We start from the raw sequence: 17,989 nt of genomic DNA, 5'->3' as shown, positions 1-17,989 counted from the left end.
TCTAAAATTTTTTTCAATTTATCCCATTTATCTCTCTTATCTACATTTATTTGTATGTTGTCTCTTTAGACTATAAGCTCCCTGAAAAAAGGGGCTCCCGATTGCCTTTGTATTCTCAATGCTTAGAGTAATGGATTTGAACTCAGAGCTTCCTGACTCCAGACTCAGCATTCTCTATTCATGTGCTCCCTAGCTGCTGAACCCAAGCCATTTGACTTTATTACACTGCATAATTCCATTTTATTTACTAATATAAGCACCTTCCCCCTCCTATAACATTCTCTATAATTTATGCAGCATATAGTAAGCACTTAAATAGCTAGCATTTTATTGTGCTTTTAGGCAGAGTGCTTTACAAGAAGGCTATTATCTTATCCTAACAACAAACCTGTGGGATAGATGGTATCATCAGTCCCATTTTACAGATGAAACTAAGACAGAGAGAAGTTAAGTGGCTTTCCTCAGTTCATATAGGTAATAAATGTCTGAAGCTAGATTGGATCAAGATTCAGTGCTCTATATGTTGTTACCTAAGTGTCTCTAAAAATTGAGCTCATGCTATCAGTAGGTGAATGGCTGAATAAGTTATGGTATATGAATGTCATGGAATATTATTGTTCTATAAGAAACAATTAGCAAGATGATTTCAGAAAAGCCTGGAAAGACTTACATGAACTGATGCAGAGTGAAGCAAGCAGAACCAAGAAAACATATAAAGTAACAACAAGATTATATGATGATCAAATGTGATGGACTTGGCTCTTTTCAACAATGTGGTGATTCAAAGCAATTCTAATAGACTTGGGATGGAAAGCACCATCCACAACCAGAGAGAGAACTGTGGAGACTGAATGTGGATCAAAGCATAGTATTTTTACCTTTGTTGTTATCTGTTTGTTTGCTTTTTTTCCTTTCTCATGGTTTTTCCCTTTTGGTCTGATTTTTCTTGTGCAGAATGATGAATGTGGAAATGTGTTTAGAAGAATTACACATGTTTAATCTATATCAGATTGCTTACTAGCTTGTGAGGAGGGAGAAAAATTTGGAATACAAGGTTTTTCAAAAGTGAATGTTGAAAACTATCTTTGCATGTATTTGGAAAAATGAAATACTATTAAATTAAATAAAGATTAATTGTATTATCTTGTTCCATGGCGGAATCTAGATGGACTAAGTAGATAGAGTCACCAGCCTGGATTTAGGAGGACCTAAATTCAAATCTAGCCTCAGACATCCACTAGCTGTGTGACCCTGGGCAACTTATTTAAAACCTTTGTCTGCCTCAGTTCCTTATCTGTAAAATGACCTGGAGAAGGAAATGCAAACCACTCTAGTATTTTTGCCAAGAAAACTCCAATGGGGTCATGAAAGGTCAGATATGACTTAACTGGACAAGGACAAAAGTTATTTTACATTCATAGACGTTTTCTTTATCTGGCCCAGTGATTTCTTTAATATAGGGGATTTCTTATTAGGGAATTCTTGCTATCTGTGCAGAGCTGAAATTTGCATTCTCAGAGATTTGCCTGGGGGTATGCATAAGGGGCATTTCAATGACTTATTCATGGCCACATGGCAGCATTTGTCTTGAGCAGGGCTAGAAGCCTTCTTGATTTTGAAGTTTGCTCTTTATCCGTTCTACCAGATTTTCCTTTGTGTAGAAATTGCCTAAGATAATGAAACTCAAAGTATCTCTGTTGCTAATGAAAATAATTAATGAGTTATATAAGGATAGATATTATGTCTTTCACTTCTTTTGTATTTTTAAATTCAATTCAACAAAATAAATAAACACCAATGACTTCTTGTCACTGCTCGGATCAAATATAAAATCCTGTTTGGTTTTTAAAACCCTTCACTATTGGCTTCCTCCTGCCTTTCTACAGTCTTCTTATACCTTACTCTCCCCCATATACTCTGTGATCTAGTGACATAAGCCTACTGGCTGTTTCTCATACAAAATACTCCATCTCCCAACTTCGTTTTGGCATTTTGTTGTTGTTGAACACAATGGCTTATTTTCTAAATAGAGAGTCATTTTTTGAGTGTGTATTTGTATGTGCATATAATTTTTGTTGTTGTTCTTTATGTTTTCCAAGTGTAATGCCTTCAAATCTTTTCTGAAAAACAATATTCATCATTTACAGACATAAAATTTCACTACAGGAATTTTCCATGATTGTTTTTCATGCATGGTATTTTCCCCCTTCTTATCCCTACCTTCTTAGCTTCCCTGGCTTCCTTCAAGTCCCAGATAAAATCTTGTCATCTATAGGAAGCTTTTCCCAAGTTCCTTTAGTGCTAGTGACTTCCCTCTAGAATTTTTTCTAATTTATTTCAAGCATATTTTTACATTTGTTTGGATGTTATTTTCCCATTAGATTATAAGGTCCTTGAGAAGAGGGGCTGTCAATTGTCTTTTTCGTATTCTCAATGCTTAGAGTGTCTAGTACATAGTCAGTCAACAAGTTAATAAATATTTATTAATCACCTATCACCTACTTTGTTTCAAGCACTTCAGTAAGCACTGGAGCTACAAAGAAAAGCAAGAAGTTCCTTTCCTAAGAGGACCTCAGAATCATGAGATTGTTCTGAATTGTTGTTATTCAGTTGTTTCAGACTCTTTGTGACCCCACTGGAGTTTTCTTGGTAAAGATACAGGAATGGTTTGCCCATTTCCTTCTCCAACTCAGAAGAGGAAACTGTGACAAACAGCATTAAATGACTTTACATAGGATCATACTTGCTAATAAGCATCTGAGGCTCCGATTTAGACTCATGAAGAGGAGGAGTCTTTATCTACCTTGTTTTCCTGGTGCTTCAAATAATAAGTGCTTAATAAATGCTTGTTGAGGGAACTTCTTCTAGGGATTGTGTTGGTCAGTTGGTCAGTCAATAAACACAATCAGGAACTGAGAGGGATACCCAAGAATTGTAGAACTTCTCTATTCCTAAAGAAACTTGTGGGGGCAACTAGGTGATAGAGTGGATAGAGCATCAGCCCTGAAGTCAGGAGGACCTGAGTTCAGGTCTGGTGTCAGGCACTTAACACTTTCTAGCTGTGTGACCCTGGGCAAGTCACTTAACCTCAATTGCCTTAGCAAAAAAAAAAAAGAAAAGAAAAAAAAGAAAGAAAAAAAGAAAAGAAACTTGTATGGGGATTCTAGGCACACATATGTGAAATAGTTAAATTATAGGTAAGGCATATTTTTATATTGTTTAAAATGAGTGGTCCAAAGTAACTAGTATAGTTCCACATAAGTGGTAGTTGAGCTTTGATATCTCCAGAGATTCATGATTCATTGGAATGTGTGCTCCCTCCACACAGATCTTAAATTCTCTAAACCCTTAAAATAGTCTCCAAGAGTTAGCTTTCCTTAGTCAAGGAGTTCCTAGAAACTCCTAGAACACCAATAGATTCAACCTATACTTAATCAGAGCATTGGGACTGGAGTCAGGAATATTCCTCTTTCTGTTCAAATCTGGCCTCAGATATTTACTAGCTGTGTGATACTTCAAGCAAGTCACTTAACCCTGTTAACCTCAGTTTCCTTATTGTAGCATAAGATAGAGAAGGAAATGGCAGACAATGCCTATATCTTTGCCAAGAAAACCTCAAAAGGAGTCAAACACAATTGCATAAAAACCAACCAGTCAATAAATCAATTAATCTATCATCACTTAAATTAAACACCTATATTATGCTGGGCACTGGAGATATAAAGACTAAAAACCATAACAATCCCTGCCCTCAAAGAATTTATATCCTACAGAATCAGTCAACCAACCAGCATTTATTAAGCATTTTACTAGACAAACACAGTATGAAGTGCTGGGAATACAAATACAAGTAGAAATATAGACAATGGATAAAAACACTTTGTAAACCAAAAAATACTATGGAAATACCAATTTGTTTCTCTATCTGTCCTTCCATCCATCCATCCATCCATTCACCCATCCCTCTATCTATTTATCTATCATCTATCTATCTATCTATTATAAACCTTCAATCACCAAACTTCTTGTCTGGTGATAGTTTCATTACCTTAACTTTCTCCTTTCTTTTGCTGAGCTCAAATAGTACGAGAGTATATTGGTAAATGTTTAACATTTAGGAAAAAATGCATGCATATCTATGTTTAATATAGCTGAAAAGAGGGAATCAGCATGTGCATATACACCAAAATGAAGGACAGAAAGGACTAAGCTTTTATATAATATCAATTATTTATTAGGCACTTTAAAATTATTTGATGACCACAAATATCCTTTGAGGTAGATAATATCATCATATCCATTTTATACTTGAAGAAATGGAAAGAGAAGTTGTGTCTTGCCTAATAAGTGTCTGAGGATGAATTTGAACTCAGGTCTTCCTAATTCTAGGCCTAGCACTTTATATACTATTCCATTACCTATAAAATAAATAAAAGTGAATTTTGGAGGAGAAAAAGTAATGGAAAGACACTAGCATCTTTTCCAGGAGGTAGGAGAGATCTCCTGATGAAGGTAGCCCTTCAGTTGAGTCCTGACAAGCCATTCCAGTAAATTGTATTCTTCAGACATTCAAGAACATCAGGGACTGCTAAAGCACTTTAATGAAACTATAATTTTTTTTTGCAACCAGAAAATGATGAATAAATGCTTGTTTTATTGAGCTTAACTCAAAGACATAAGCTTTGAGTTAGTTGTGGAACATTTAGGTGGGCAGTAGATAGAGAATTTAAATCCAGCCTCAGACACTGGTTGTATGTGAGCCTGGTCAAGCACCTAATTTCTATTTACCTCTGTTTCCTTAACCATAAAGTAGGGATAATAATAGTCCTTACCTCATAGGGTTGTTGGGGATTAAATTAGATAATATTGGGAAAGTGCTTAGCATATCACCTGGCACAGAATAGGTGCTATATAAATGCTAGTTATCATCATCATATTACTACTAGCTTATAAAGGGGATCCTTGGTCTTCTGAGGAATCATATATTCTCAGAGTTAGAAGGGAGCCCCAAGAGTCCTTTCTTTTGCCTCATATCTGAATAAGAGTATGTAGTATACCCAAGTGGTGATCCAGCCTTCCCTGGAAAGCAGCATGGTTCTCAAGAAATATTGCTGGTTCTTAAGTCAGCTAATTTAGATTCACCTTCTATTTCTGATTCTTATATAGGCTGATATATTGGCCCTTCCTGGGCCTGTTTCCTCACCTTTAAAAAGAGGGGCTGGGTTAGATGACCCTTGAGATTCCTTTTAGATTTAGATCTATAAGCCTATGACCTCCAGGGAAGACAAAACTATTAAATCCTGAGACAGTTCATTCTATCTTTGGAATGATACCTTGGTGGAGACAGAGGACTAGGCCTGGTCTAAAGAAGACTTGTACAAGGAAGAGTCACTTAAAATAATTTGTAAAATGGGGTTAATAATAGTACCTATATTTTAGGTTGTTAAGAGCATGTGTCAATCAATAAATGTTAATTAAATATCTACTATGTACTAGGTGATGTGCTAAACCCTGGGGATAAAAAAGAAGAAACAAAAGACAGTGTGATATCCAAGAGATCGCAATCAAAAGGAGGAAAGAAGGCACATACAAATAAGTACAAACAAGTTATGTACCAGATAAACAGGAAATATTTAAAAGAGGGAAAACATTGAAATTAAGAGGGTTTGGTAAAGGCTTCCTTTAAAGCTAGAGGTTTTAGTTGGGATTCAAAGGAAGCTAAGGAGATTGTAGTCAGATCAGAGGAATAAAAGCATTCCAGAGAAAATGTCCAGAGATAGATTATCTTGGTGGTGTAACAGCCAAAAGGCCAGTTTCACTAGATCAAAGAGTATGTATTAGGGAGTAAGGTATGAAAAGACTTGGAAAGAGAAAAAACCTGGAACTAAGTTATGAAAAACTTTGAAGGTTAAACAGAGTATTTTATATTTGATCCTAGTGGTAAAAGAAAAGTTATTAGAATTTATTTATTTATTGAATTTAAATATTTTTAAAAATCTTTATTAAACACAAATATTTGGAGCAACTTTTGAAAACAAAGTCTAAGTAATTTTCTCATAACCTTCAACTTTCTTTTGTCAAATAATCCTGAATTTGAGCTTGCCATCAAATCTTTTACTAGCAATTAGGCATCACTTTTAGACCTGACTTGACATCATCATACTTCAGATTCTCTTAATGATGGCAGCTCAGTCTATCCTAGTAAAATGCCTTTTCCCAGTGATACTATGGGGGAAATCAAATTTTCTTTCTAATATTCCTAATGAGCAGCCTCATTTTGATCATTTGCCTCCTTTTTGCATTTGGAGAATAAGAGAAAGACAGAATAATGAAACAATGTGGTGGCATTCTGCATCTGTGTAGGATATATTTATATATATATATAAGGCTTAACATTGATACTTTATTAAATTGCATTTAATGAAATGTGGCTTATCAGAATCTGTCAAAATCTTCTGGAATCCGTATTTTTTCTTTCAACTTGCATGCTAGCTCTCCAGGCTTTGTGTCGTTTGCAAATCTGACAAACATGGCCTCTATTCCATTATCTAAGGTCTAAGAATAATGTTAAAAATCTCAGGTCTAAGGACAGATACTGGAACCCTTTTGACCACAGACTTTCCTCTGAGGTGACATTAACTTACTAAGAGTCATTGGAGTTTATTGAGTAGGGGGTAATATGATTAGATCTGCATTTTTTCAAAAGTCATTTTAGTGGCTGAATGGAGAATAAATTGGAAAGGGGAGAGACTTGAAGTAAGCTGATCTACCATTGGACTATTATTATAATAATCTTAGGCATGAAATGATAAAGGTTTGCATCATCTTTGTAGCAATGTCAGAGGACAGAAAGAGGCATATTTCAGAGATGTTGCAAAGGTGAAATAAATAAGCCTTGGCAACAGTCTGGATGTGCGAGAAAGAGATAGTGAGAAATCCAGAATGACTGCTAGATTGTGAATCTGAGGAACTGAGAGAATAGTGTTGATCTCCACAGTAAGAGGAAGTTGGGAGGAGGGGAGGGTGCAGGGAGGAAGTTAATGAGTTCTATTTTGAACATGTTGAGTTTACTGGACATTCAGTTCCATATTCCTGAAAGATGGTTGGAGATGTGAGGTTAGAAGTAAACTGAGAGTTTGAGGATGCATAGGCAGATTACAGACTCATCAGCTTAGTAATAATGGCACTTAAATTCATGGGACCCGATGAGATCACCAAGTGAAGTAGTATGGGTGAGAAGAGAAGAGGATCCAAAACCCTAAGGAATGCCTAGAGCTAAAAAATTAGGATATAGTAATGGAAACTAAGAAATAAAGAACAAGGAGAAGAGTAGTGTCAGGAAAACCAAAAGAAAAAGTATCAAATAGAAGTTAATGGAAAGGTCAAGGCAAAAGAGGATTGAGAAAAGGCATTTGTGATGGACAACTAAGAGATAATATGGGAAGCTGAATTGAAAGGGATTAAGAAGAAAGTGAGAGCAGAGAAAGTAGCTCTTATTATGACCTTTTCAAGAATATAACACAAAAGTTAGGTGGAATAGAAGGATTAAGTAAAAGGGATTTGCAAAGGTAAGAATCAAATGAGACTATCTGTTAAGTGCTTAAGCACAGAACATATCACATAATAAGCAATTAATAAGAGCTTGATTGTTCCTTTCTTCCTTTATACTTTTCTTTCCTTCCTTCCTTAACTTCCTCTCTCCCTTCCCTCATTTTTTCCTTCCTTCCTTCCTTCCTTCCTTCCTTCCTTCCTTCCTTCCTTCCTTCCTTCCTTCCTTCCTTCCTTCCTTCCTTCCTTCCTTCCTTCCTTCCTTCCTTCCTTCCTTCCTTCCTTCCTTTTTTTCTTTCTGGACAGCTCTAATAAGTTTTTCCTTATATAAAGCCAAAATATTCCTAGTTCTGTCTTTGTGGCCAGTTCTAGTCTTTCTTTTATATCTTAGTTCTTAAAATATCCAATGATAATCATCTTTTCTTCTTCAGACCGATATCCTAGTTCCCTCAGTGGTTCTTCAAATGTCATGATCTTCAGAACCTTCCCTATTCTGGTCATCTTCCTCTGAATACACTACAGGAGTGGGATGAGTACACTTCTGTTGAACTAGACATTAGGAAAATGAAAACAAGGGTGGAGAAACCACTCATTAATTAATATTATTATTTAGTACTACCAAGTACATATAGTCTAAATTCTTCTCCCTTACATTCAGGGCCTCTTGAAATCTGGTGTCACCCTCCTTTTGTAGCCTTATCTCAAACTAAGTTTCTCCACTTACTTATACTTCACTCTACCCAAATTTCCCTACTCTTCAAACACATATCTCTGGGTTGTACTCTTCCTTATTCTTGGAATGCTCCTCTCTTTCCCAATTGATTCCTTGCATTCCTTTTGTTGCTGTTCAGTCTAGTATGTTCATGACCCAATTTTGGGTTTTCTTGGCAGAGACGCTGAAGTGGCTTGACATTTCCTTCTCCAATCACTTTTAAGATGAGAAAACTGAGGCAAACAGGGCTAAGTGGTTTGTCCAGGATCACACAGCAAGTAAATGTCTGAGGCTAGACTTGAACTCAGGAAGATAAGTCTTTCTGAATCCCAGTCTATCACTCTAGCCATCTTCCTGCCCCAATTAAACATCTCCTACCATAGTATGAGGAGTGGGATGACCATGGTCCTGTTGAACTGGACAGTAGGAAAATGAAAACAAGGACTTGGAAACTAGTTAAGAGTCAACATTATTACTCCCAACCCATTATTATTCTTATCATTCCAAATATACTACATTCCATCCAAAGTTCCTTATTTCTCAGATATATACCTCTGGGCCTTTTGTTCACACTGTTCCCTATTCCTGGAATGTCCTCCCTCCCCCTTTAACCTATTTCATTCCTGACAGGGCTCTAAAACTTCATTCTACTGTTATAATCTCTGGGAAGAGCTTCAAATCTTAAGGCAAGAAGGGAATTTTAGATGAATTCCTTACTCTCAAGAAACTAGCTGAGAATTCATGGTAGACACAGATGAATGAAGTAATTTATTATGCCCATTAAGACTGGGTTGACACTACATAGAATTCCCAATCCCTCTATTTTTGTCTGCCTGCATTTTTGATTTCCTTCACAGGCTAATTGTACACTATTTCAAAGCCGATTATTTTTGTACAGCAAAATAACTATATGGACATGTATATATATATATAGTATTTAACTTATACTTTAACATTTTTAACATGTATTGGTCAACCTGCCATTTGGGGGAAGGGGTGGGAGGAAGAAGGGGAAAAGTTGGAACAAAAGGTTTTGCAATTGTCAATGCTGAAAAATTGCCCATTCACATATCTTATAAATAAAAAGCTATAATTTTTTTAAAAAAGATTGGGTTGAAATGAATATTACTAATAATCTATTTTATAGAGTGTCTTTTGTCTTTTTTTTTTCTTTTGTATTCTCAGTGCTTACCACCATATTTGGCAAATAGAAGTCACTTAATAAATAATTTGTTGACTGAATAACTCCTTACATTTGTATTCACAAGACTAGAAAATGTGTGTGGAGACAGAAGTCCTGGTTATCAGAGAAGGAAAAGATCTATTCTGATGATATTGAGAAAAATTTCTGGGAGCAGATAAGCTTTGAAGGATAAGCAATATTCAGGTAGGCAATGAAAAGAGACATGGGAGGCAGTATATTTATGGGAGAGGGGATAAGAATAATCATGGCCCATTCACAGGAAAGTGGAGAAAGAAATCTCTATGTAGCCTAGGGTTCAATTTACTGAATAGGAGGTAAATCTAGACTTCTTTTGTGAATGAAGTCAAATTATGAAGGACCTTGAAAATCTATTTGAGGAACTTAAAATTTGGTGTCCTATTTTTAATAGGCATTTATTACATTTATAATTTTTAAAAATTTTTTTTGTTTTTATATCACAGTTATTTCTGAATATGATCTCCTTCCCTCAAATGAGCCTTCCCTGATAATAAAGAAAAACAGTTCAACAAAACCAAGCAACCTAGTGATCTTGTTTGATGCTTTATGCAACTTTCCTATCTAGGCTCCCTAATTTACTAATGATGATGGCAGCCTGCAGTGACTGAATGAAAAAAACATTTAAGAACCATTATGTGTCAATCATTGTGATAAATGACTGGGATTCAGATAAAAAGAGAAGTAGTTTCTCTCCCTCAAGGAGCTTACATTCATATAATTGAAGACAACACAGGAAGAAACCTCTATTGTAAGTAGACAGCTCAGTGAAGGAGAAAGAACTTTATCCATATTTGAAGACTTATTGACTATGTATCTCATACAGAGCACTTGCAGTGAAGCCCTTTATAACTTCAAATTGTTATATAATTATATATTGTTCAATATTATTCATGGAGCAATGTGCAGCATGTATTGGAGAACATAGAGTTTAGCAAAGAAGAGGGCTGATTATTTTTCTATCTTTCTTAAGCTTAGTGGCTGTCCAGAAAAGCTGTTTCACAAAAAAATTACCTTAGGCTGTTCAAATCTACCAGACATTTTAAAAAGAGAAACCAGTTATGTGTGTCCTTAATTTTAGGGGTTTTTTTGTTTTTTGTTTTTTGTTTTTTTTGTGTGTGTGTGTGTGTGAATGTGCTGCTGTGCAGTGAGATATATCTTCATTGTAATGAAGTGTCTTCAAATAATCAGTTTGGATAGTGGATTCAGAAACAGCTCTGTGAGAGTAACCTTCTATTCTTGAGAATGAGTGGCAAAAGGAGCAGCAGCAGACAAGACTTGTTGGACTTGCTCTGCAATCCGGTTTATCTTGACTTTTTTGCCTAGATGCTACATCAGTCATCTCCTTTTTCCCAATCTCTGAAAAACTCATTGGGATTAAATATAAACTCATATTAGACACATTTATTATTTAAAATTTGAACAGGACTAGATCATAGGAAACAATAATGCAAATGTCCCTTCCTTATTTAAGAACCAATTCAATTAACAAAATTCCTAATTCAAACTTACAGATTCAGTCCAAAGAACATTACATCTGATGCATGTTTAATTGGTGATGCCATGAGACTAGCTATCATATCCTATCATCTTAAGCGCCTGAATTGTCACACTCTAACCACACCTGCCAAGTGAATGGCGATCTTTGACAGGTTCAATAAGTACTGTTTTGAAGTGTTAAAAAGCTCCTAATGAGTTCTTCAACCACAAATTAGGTCTGCAAACCATTAGGTTGGGAACAGAATGAAGTAGTCACTGTTGGTATAATGTTCTAATTTGCAGATGACTATTGGTTGTAATTGATTGCCAGACAAACCCAAAGTGTGTGCAGAGATACTGTCAAGGAAGTTTGGAGCTAGTGGTAGAAGGCTCTTGTATATCATATGGAAGAAGGCAATGTTATATAGTGGAATGAGCACTGGCTTGAAAGGCAGAATGCGGTCCAGAAACTGGCTTTGCCATGTACTACTTACATAAATCACAGAATTATCTTATTTATTCCTCCCAACAACTATGTGAGGTAGTTCTATTAGTACCCCCATTTTACAGAGGAAGTAATTGAGTCAGAATGTTTACTAAATCCCCCTGGGTCACACAGATGATGATTGAGAAACTCAGGATTTCCTGATTTCAAGTCCAGTGCTCTATCAGCTATATCACCTAAATGGCCTTTAATTAGAGATCTCCAATTAGAGTGGTCTTATTGCCTTTCCAGGAATCCCTCTTCTGGATAATTTTCTGCTCTTAGGATTTTCATATATCAAACTTAAATTTACCTCCTTGCAAATTTTACTCATTAGCTCTGGTTCTCCCTTTTGGAGATAAAAAGAACACATATAATCTCTCTTCCACAAATATTTGAATGTAACCATCATTTTTCCATTCTTAGTCTAACTTCTCTCCAGGCTAAAAACTGATCTTCCTTCAACATGGACCTGAGGTCCCTCACCATTCTGGTTGTTCTAGTGACTTTTGGTGAGTCAGTTAACCTCTCTGGGTCTCAGTTTCCTTATCTCTAAAATGAGAGGGTTGGGCTAAATGATATCTAAGGTTCCAGTTTAAAACTGATGAGTCTATAAGCATATTTTTTACAATGAACTTCAGTTTCTAAGTACGAATTGAAATTTCATTTTTTTTAATGTGCTATTTTCTGAAGAAATCTTGTCATGTCCCCAAATGTTAATGGGTGAAGATGTGTCAAAGAATTATAAGATTCAAGAGATGAAACTTGGAGTCCATATATTAAATATTAAGTTAGAAGTGTAAAGATGACATGAAACTGATGACCAAGTTGACCAAAATATTGATTCATTTGTCAATCAACAATAATTAATCAAGGTCTTACTACATATCAGGTATTGTATTGGGGGCAGAAAAGAAAAAAAAAAGTTTCTGCCCACGGGAAACTTACATTCTAATGTAGGTGACAACATGTATATAGGGCAGTTAGGTGACTCAATGCATAGAGTACTAGGCATGAAGACTCAGCTTCCTGAGTTCAAATCTGACATCAGACATTAGCTATGTGAGCCTGGGCAAGTCACTTAATCCTGTTTGTCTCATTCCCTCATCTATAAATTGAGCTAGAGAAAGAAATGACAAACCATTCCAGTATCTTCACCAAACAAAAAAAAATCAAAACTGAAATGGGAAGAGTCGGACAAAAACATGTATATAGATAAGATACATGCAGAGTAGATATAAGACAACCTTAGAAGTGAAAGAACTAACAACTGGGAGACCTCCTACAGAAGATGGCTTGAGCTGAGTCTCGAAGGAAGCCAGGGATTCTAAGAATTAGAAATGAAGAGGGAGACTCTTCCAGATATTGGTAATGGGCAAAAGCTGAGAAATGGTAGATGAGGCATTATGTGTGAAGTACAGCAAATAGACCAATATGACTAGACTATAAAGAATATATGTTGGAAGTAGTCAGGTTGTAAAGAGTTTTAAAGGCCAAAGAAAGATAGTTATATTTGATTTATATTTCTATTTGATCATAAAGGCAACAAGTAGGGTTGTTTTCCAGTTCAACATCATTTTTAGGCCATTCTCTTTCATTTTGCAGATGTAGAGATTTCATCTGGGAGAGATGATATCTATTGAACTTGATCATGGAACAAAGTAATGGGCAAAACTGGGATTAGAATTCCATTTTCTCACACATTGCTCTTATTATTTTAAAAAATTGTGATTTATTTGATGATCAATATTTTGAGTACTGTTGGGTTTTTTTCTAAATATTTTATTAAAAATACTTTTCTCCTTAATCTTCAAAGATTTGGTTTGCTACAATCTTAAGTATGATTCCAACTTTTTTTTTTTATGGAATCTATCTTTGATTTTATCAATAAAATTGATGAAAACATAGGATTCATTTTCCACAAATTTGTTTTACATCATTCTTTGCAAAACAGCATTGCCTCTCTTCTGTTAAGTAAAGAAAACTACACAAAATTTAATGATTATATTATATGTTGATTTGCTTCCTTAGTCATTCTTTGGGGAATATTCTCAACATAAACTGCTGTTGAGTTATTTGTTTTGAAGGGTTGTGTGTGGCCAGCAAACCTAAATCTTACTTTTTCAATCAGATCTCATCAACATTTGCAGATACATTGCCATAGCATCCATCCTCTCCAGCCAGTTCACAACTCCGGCTGTTGCATCCCACTGGAACAAATCTGCTTCATTTAAATTGTTTCAGATTAAGAGTAAGTAGTTACTTCTTTCCCACTGATTCCCTCTCCCCTCCCCCACTTCCTTGGGATAAATTGGAAATCACCTCTTAACAAATGCAAAATTCTCAGAAATGAAACCTGACTGAAAGTAACTCAAACTCTAGATTGTTTAGATTGGGGATTATGCAGATCCACTAATGGTTTACTATTATTGTCTTTGTATGGACTAATACAGACAGAATCTAAATAAACACTCACTTTTGGTACTTACTATTAACTTTCAAATTATTTAGTAACGGAGAAAGTTTAATTTATTGGATAGTATTAAGTTTTTGAATTTTCAATTTCAGCAAGTATTTTGGTTTTCCTCCATTTATTCAGATTACATAGGGCTAGCTGAAAATGATAGTAATTGGCTAAGGAATGCAATGAATCTCCTGAAAATTAGCTGAATGTTTAGCAGGCCAGAAACATCAGGGACAGGAAGGAAAAGGAAGCTTGACCATCTATTATAGTTCACAGAAATAAAGTTTTGCCTGTCACAAAGTCTTGTTTGGGTGCATCACTATATTTGACATAAACAATTTAGCCAAAGTATTAGAATATGTTACATGTACATCTTTATTTCTTCGTAGGATGAAGTCCTATTTCAATTTCCATAATGTATTTTCCAAGAACTATTTCATCCAGAAAGATAAAATAAAATTATAATTTCTTAAACAAGCTTTTACTACACCCTGAAATAAAACAATGAATTTTCTAGTGCTCTTCATACTTATCTAGAGATATTCCAGGTTTTTTTGGCTAAGTTCTTCCTGCTGGACCACCCAAGCCACCTACAAAAAAGTCCATGTAAAAGGTGTCACACTTTAGCAATATACAGTAGTGCACTATGTATTTGTTGTACAAAGTTATTTCCCGCTTCTAGAAATCTTGCTATGAAAAATGTAGTTTCATCCTTAACTGTTACCATAGCAACCTTACTAAACTGAAGGGATAAAGCACCTTTGTAGTGGCTGCTTCTATTGAATTACAATGTAAATGTTGATGCCTCCCTGGGAAACATCAAATGACAACAAGGTGCTGGGGTGCAGTGGAGAGGCTGTGGGGAACACAGATCTGGTAGTGGTTGCTGTACTGGAATCCAAGTCTTCACTCAGGGACCCACCCTGATGTCTAACAGAATATTTCCACTCCATCTCAAACTGATCAAAGCCAAAAATAAAATGATGCACGCATTTAGTTCCATAATCTTCTTGGTCTTTTCTGCTCTTCAAGTGAAAGTTGTGCATAAAGTAAATATTTTTCCTTGTTTAGTTTTCTTTCGTCTTTTTTTTTTTGGAAAAAATAAAATATCTTCTCCCCTCCCCTATTTTCTGCCTCTGTCAATCAGTTCTCTAAATGTGGCCTTAAACTAACTCCCTATGAATTGTTCTGCTCTTTTGCTCAGAGCTGGCCCAGGATACCTGAATTCAGTATCATTAACTTCCTTTGTCTTTAGTTTGACCGACAATTCCACGAGCTTGCAGGTGCTGGCTGTTTTCTTCCACGGCCTTAAGGAACAAGGGAAATGTAGCATGAAGGAGACTTGAAACGCCCCGACCCAATCAGGTATTCCTGAAGTTGCTCCAGAGCCTGGCGCTGCCCCTGCCGCCCTGGCTGCGGCTGCGGCTGCGGCTGCGGCTGCTGTTACTGCTCAGGTAAACTTTGGAGAGTTACCTGCTCTTGGAGAGGGGCCTTACCTGAGCGCGTATCTGCCAATGGTAGCTCACCTGAGGGCTTTCCGCAGCCAATCAGCGTGCAGCTCGTCCCTCAGACTTGTACCCTTTAGTGAAAGAATTCGGCTCCTAGCGAGAAAGTTACCTGTGGCCGCCCAAGTCCGCCACTTTTCGCCCGCTCTGTGCCTCCCCTTTGCCACCAGCGAGGAGAACCCAGCAGCACCCCGCCGCCTCCGAGCTCTTGCCACATGTGAGGGGGGCCCGCTCCTTATCCCACCTTTCCGGCTAGGTGAGGGAGCGAGCGAGCGAGAGTGGTTGAGGGGGAACGGAAAAGCAGAATTACCTGTACCTCTTGTTCTGCCATCTCGGGCGCTCGCACACACCTTCACCTGCACAGACTTGAAAGTCCAGTTTCGCCAGAGACTGAGGCACCAGGAAAAGGGGAGAGAGTTCATTGGATCAAACATGTCACAAGAGTCGGACAAGTAAGTGGATCACACGCTGCTGCTGCCGCCGCCGCCGCTGCCGCTGCTCCTACTACTCTGGGCTGATGGCAACTGGTTTGTCGTTTGGGGCTTTTGTTGTGTGTTGTTGTATTTGGTTTTTCCCCCCTTTTGTGTGCATCCGGACCATTTCGAATTGTGTTTTCTTCCCTGATGAAGGGATAAAAGATTAAAAAAAAAAAAAAAGTCACAAGAATAGGAAGGTTGAAGAACTCCTTTGGGCCTTGCTCACGAAATTAGTTTTTTTCATTTCTCTAAAAACGAATATTTTCCATTCCCTTAAAAATAGTTATAGACATTTGGAGGTTTTTTAGTGGTGGGACGATGGTCTTTCCCCTGACTTGATAAACCTTCCTCGCCCCCTCCCCGAAAACTTTTTTGGGGGGCCCTTTTTCCCCTTGAAAGTTCAGCTGAGGTTCCTCGATTTGCCTGAAGGCCCTGCCACAAAAAGAGGTTCTTCGCTTTTGTGTGAGAGCACAAAGAGCTTTTATATTGAAGCACTAACGGCCATCTTCCCCTCACCCCGAGTATGTGTGTATGTGTGTGTGTACGTGTGTGCTTTGTGAGCGTGAGCCCGCGTGCGTGAATGCGTGCGTGTCTCTCTCCGAAGCCGCCAGCAGTTTGGGGAGCCCAACCTTCCCCCAGGGGGTGCTACGGGATGGCGCCATCTCCTCCCCCACTTCTAAATCTCCCTCTCTCCTCCTCCTCCCCCCGCCCCGCAGCCCCCGCCGCCGGCCCAATTCCCTTTATGATTTCTCTCTCTGCTTTGTGCTCTGGGAAAGGGGCCTTTCAAAAGTGGGAGGCATTGATTCCGGACAAGAACCTGCTTCCCAGAACTGGCCGATGGCACTGACTCCTATTTCCCTGAACGTCTTGTCAACACGAAATCACTAAAGCAAAGTGTTTTCCCCAAACCTCCTTCCCCAAAAGTCCCTGCGGTCCTACGTTTACCACAGAACTACCTGCTGCTCAACTTAGGTCCCTGCTACCTTTTAACTGTATAGATGAGGAGGCCTTAAAAAAAAAAAAGTCAGGTGCTTGAGTTTATTCTTTTTATTCAATTTTTATTTTCATGAAAGTCCTTCGTGCCTGTACAAATAGAAATCCGCTTTAGAGAGTTGGAAGACCCGAAGGAAGCGAATCAGGTGTATTATTATCTAGGAGAACTATAAATATCCTTTAAAACCTGCAATGGAAACGCACGTCTGCTTTGCAGAAAAGGAATAAAGAAATGGCTCTTGTGACACCTCGAGGGTGGGGCCGCTGGAGGGGGTAGGGAGTGGGGGTGGGGGTGTTAGGACAGCCTGTAACTAACTGAAGACTGTAGCTAAGAAGTCCCGGGGGCTTTCAGTTGAGTTCCCGTGCGGTCGACGGCCCAGCACACACAGACTAGTGCGCGCTGCTGGTCGCTGCAGCCTCTCCCTAGCCAGCCTGTTCCCCGCCCTCTCTTCAGGCTTTGTGATGGGAAGGGGGAGGGGGAAGCTGGAAAGAAAGGGAGCTGGGGGTTGGTACTGGTATATTTCATTGGCCTGGATGGCAGCTCTCCCCTCCCCACTGCGTCCCCAACTCAGAAAGATCTTCATCCAATTGGAAATGCGTCGCCGTGCCTTTTTTTTTCTTTTGCTTTCGCTGGAAACTTTACCCCTGTGTTGTGGCCGAAGCAGGGACCTTCCTGATTGTGTCATTAAGGGGCCGAGCAGCTTAGCGCCTGGAGGCCGCCAGCTGCCTGCACCTCTTTGGAAGAGTTTGCCAGGGGCCCCACTCTTGCTTAGGGACCCTGGAGGGAGGTGAGGTTGGCGGCGGTGCGGAGAGACTTCCGAAGGAGAGAGTTGAGAAAGTTGAAAGAGTTTGAGCCAGGACTTTCTAGAGCAATGGTGACCTCACCTTAGGACATATGCGCAGTCTTGTAATTATTAATCGTCTTCTCTGACGTGAACCACAGGCACTGAATAAACGATAATATCTATTAAATTTATAGCACAAATATACTAGGCACCAAAGACTGCAAGTTATTGCAGCTGCAGGTAAATTGTGGGGGTGTAGATTGGTGTATATGTATTGGAATGGGCCTGGTCTGAAATTAGTTCTTTCTTAGCAGCCTTTAGGGA

The 17,989-nt window shown here is 38.0% G+C and overlaps 1 protein-coding gene across 6 annotated transcripts in view; it reads left to right on the top strand.

Moving 5' to 3' along the window:
* The first annotated feature begins 15,405 nt into the window (after window positions 1-15,405).
* GRHL2 (grainyhead like transcription factor 2) overlaps window positions 15,406-17,989 on the top strand; it is a 211,429-nt gene continuing 208,845 nt past the window's right edge. For 2 of the 6 annotated variants that reach the window (XM_074267889.1, XM_074267902.1), the window contains exon 1: window positions 15,487-15,863. In XM_074267889.1, coding sequence (XP_074123990.1) covers window positions 15,844-15,863 — 20 coding nt within the window. In that variant the 5' untranslated portion in view covers window positions 15,487-15,843. Of the gene's footprint in view, window positions 15,939-17,195; window positions 17,669-17,989 lie in introns of those variants that run through there. The other 4 variants (XM_074267876.1, XM_074267881.1, XM_074267914.1 and 1 more) reach the window with 4 other exon arrangements.

The sequence above is a fragment of the Sminthopsis crassicaudata genome, chromosome 1 (genome assembly GCF_048593235.1).
Source record: "Sminthopsis crassicaudata isolate SCR6 chromosome 1, ASM4859323v1, whole genome shotgun sequence".
NCBI classification, from domain to species: Eukaryota; Metazoa; Chordata; class Mammalia; order Dasyuromorphia; family Dasyuridae; genus Sminthopsis; species Sminthopsis crassicaudata.
The sequence above is the reverse complement of the archived record's forward strand: the minus strand, read 5'-3'. Positions and strand labels throughout refer to the sequence as shown.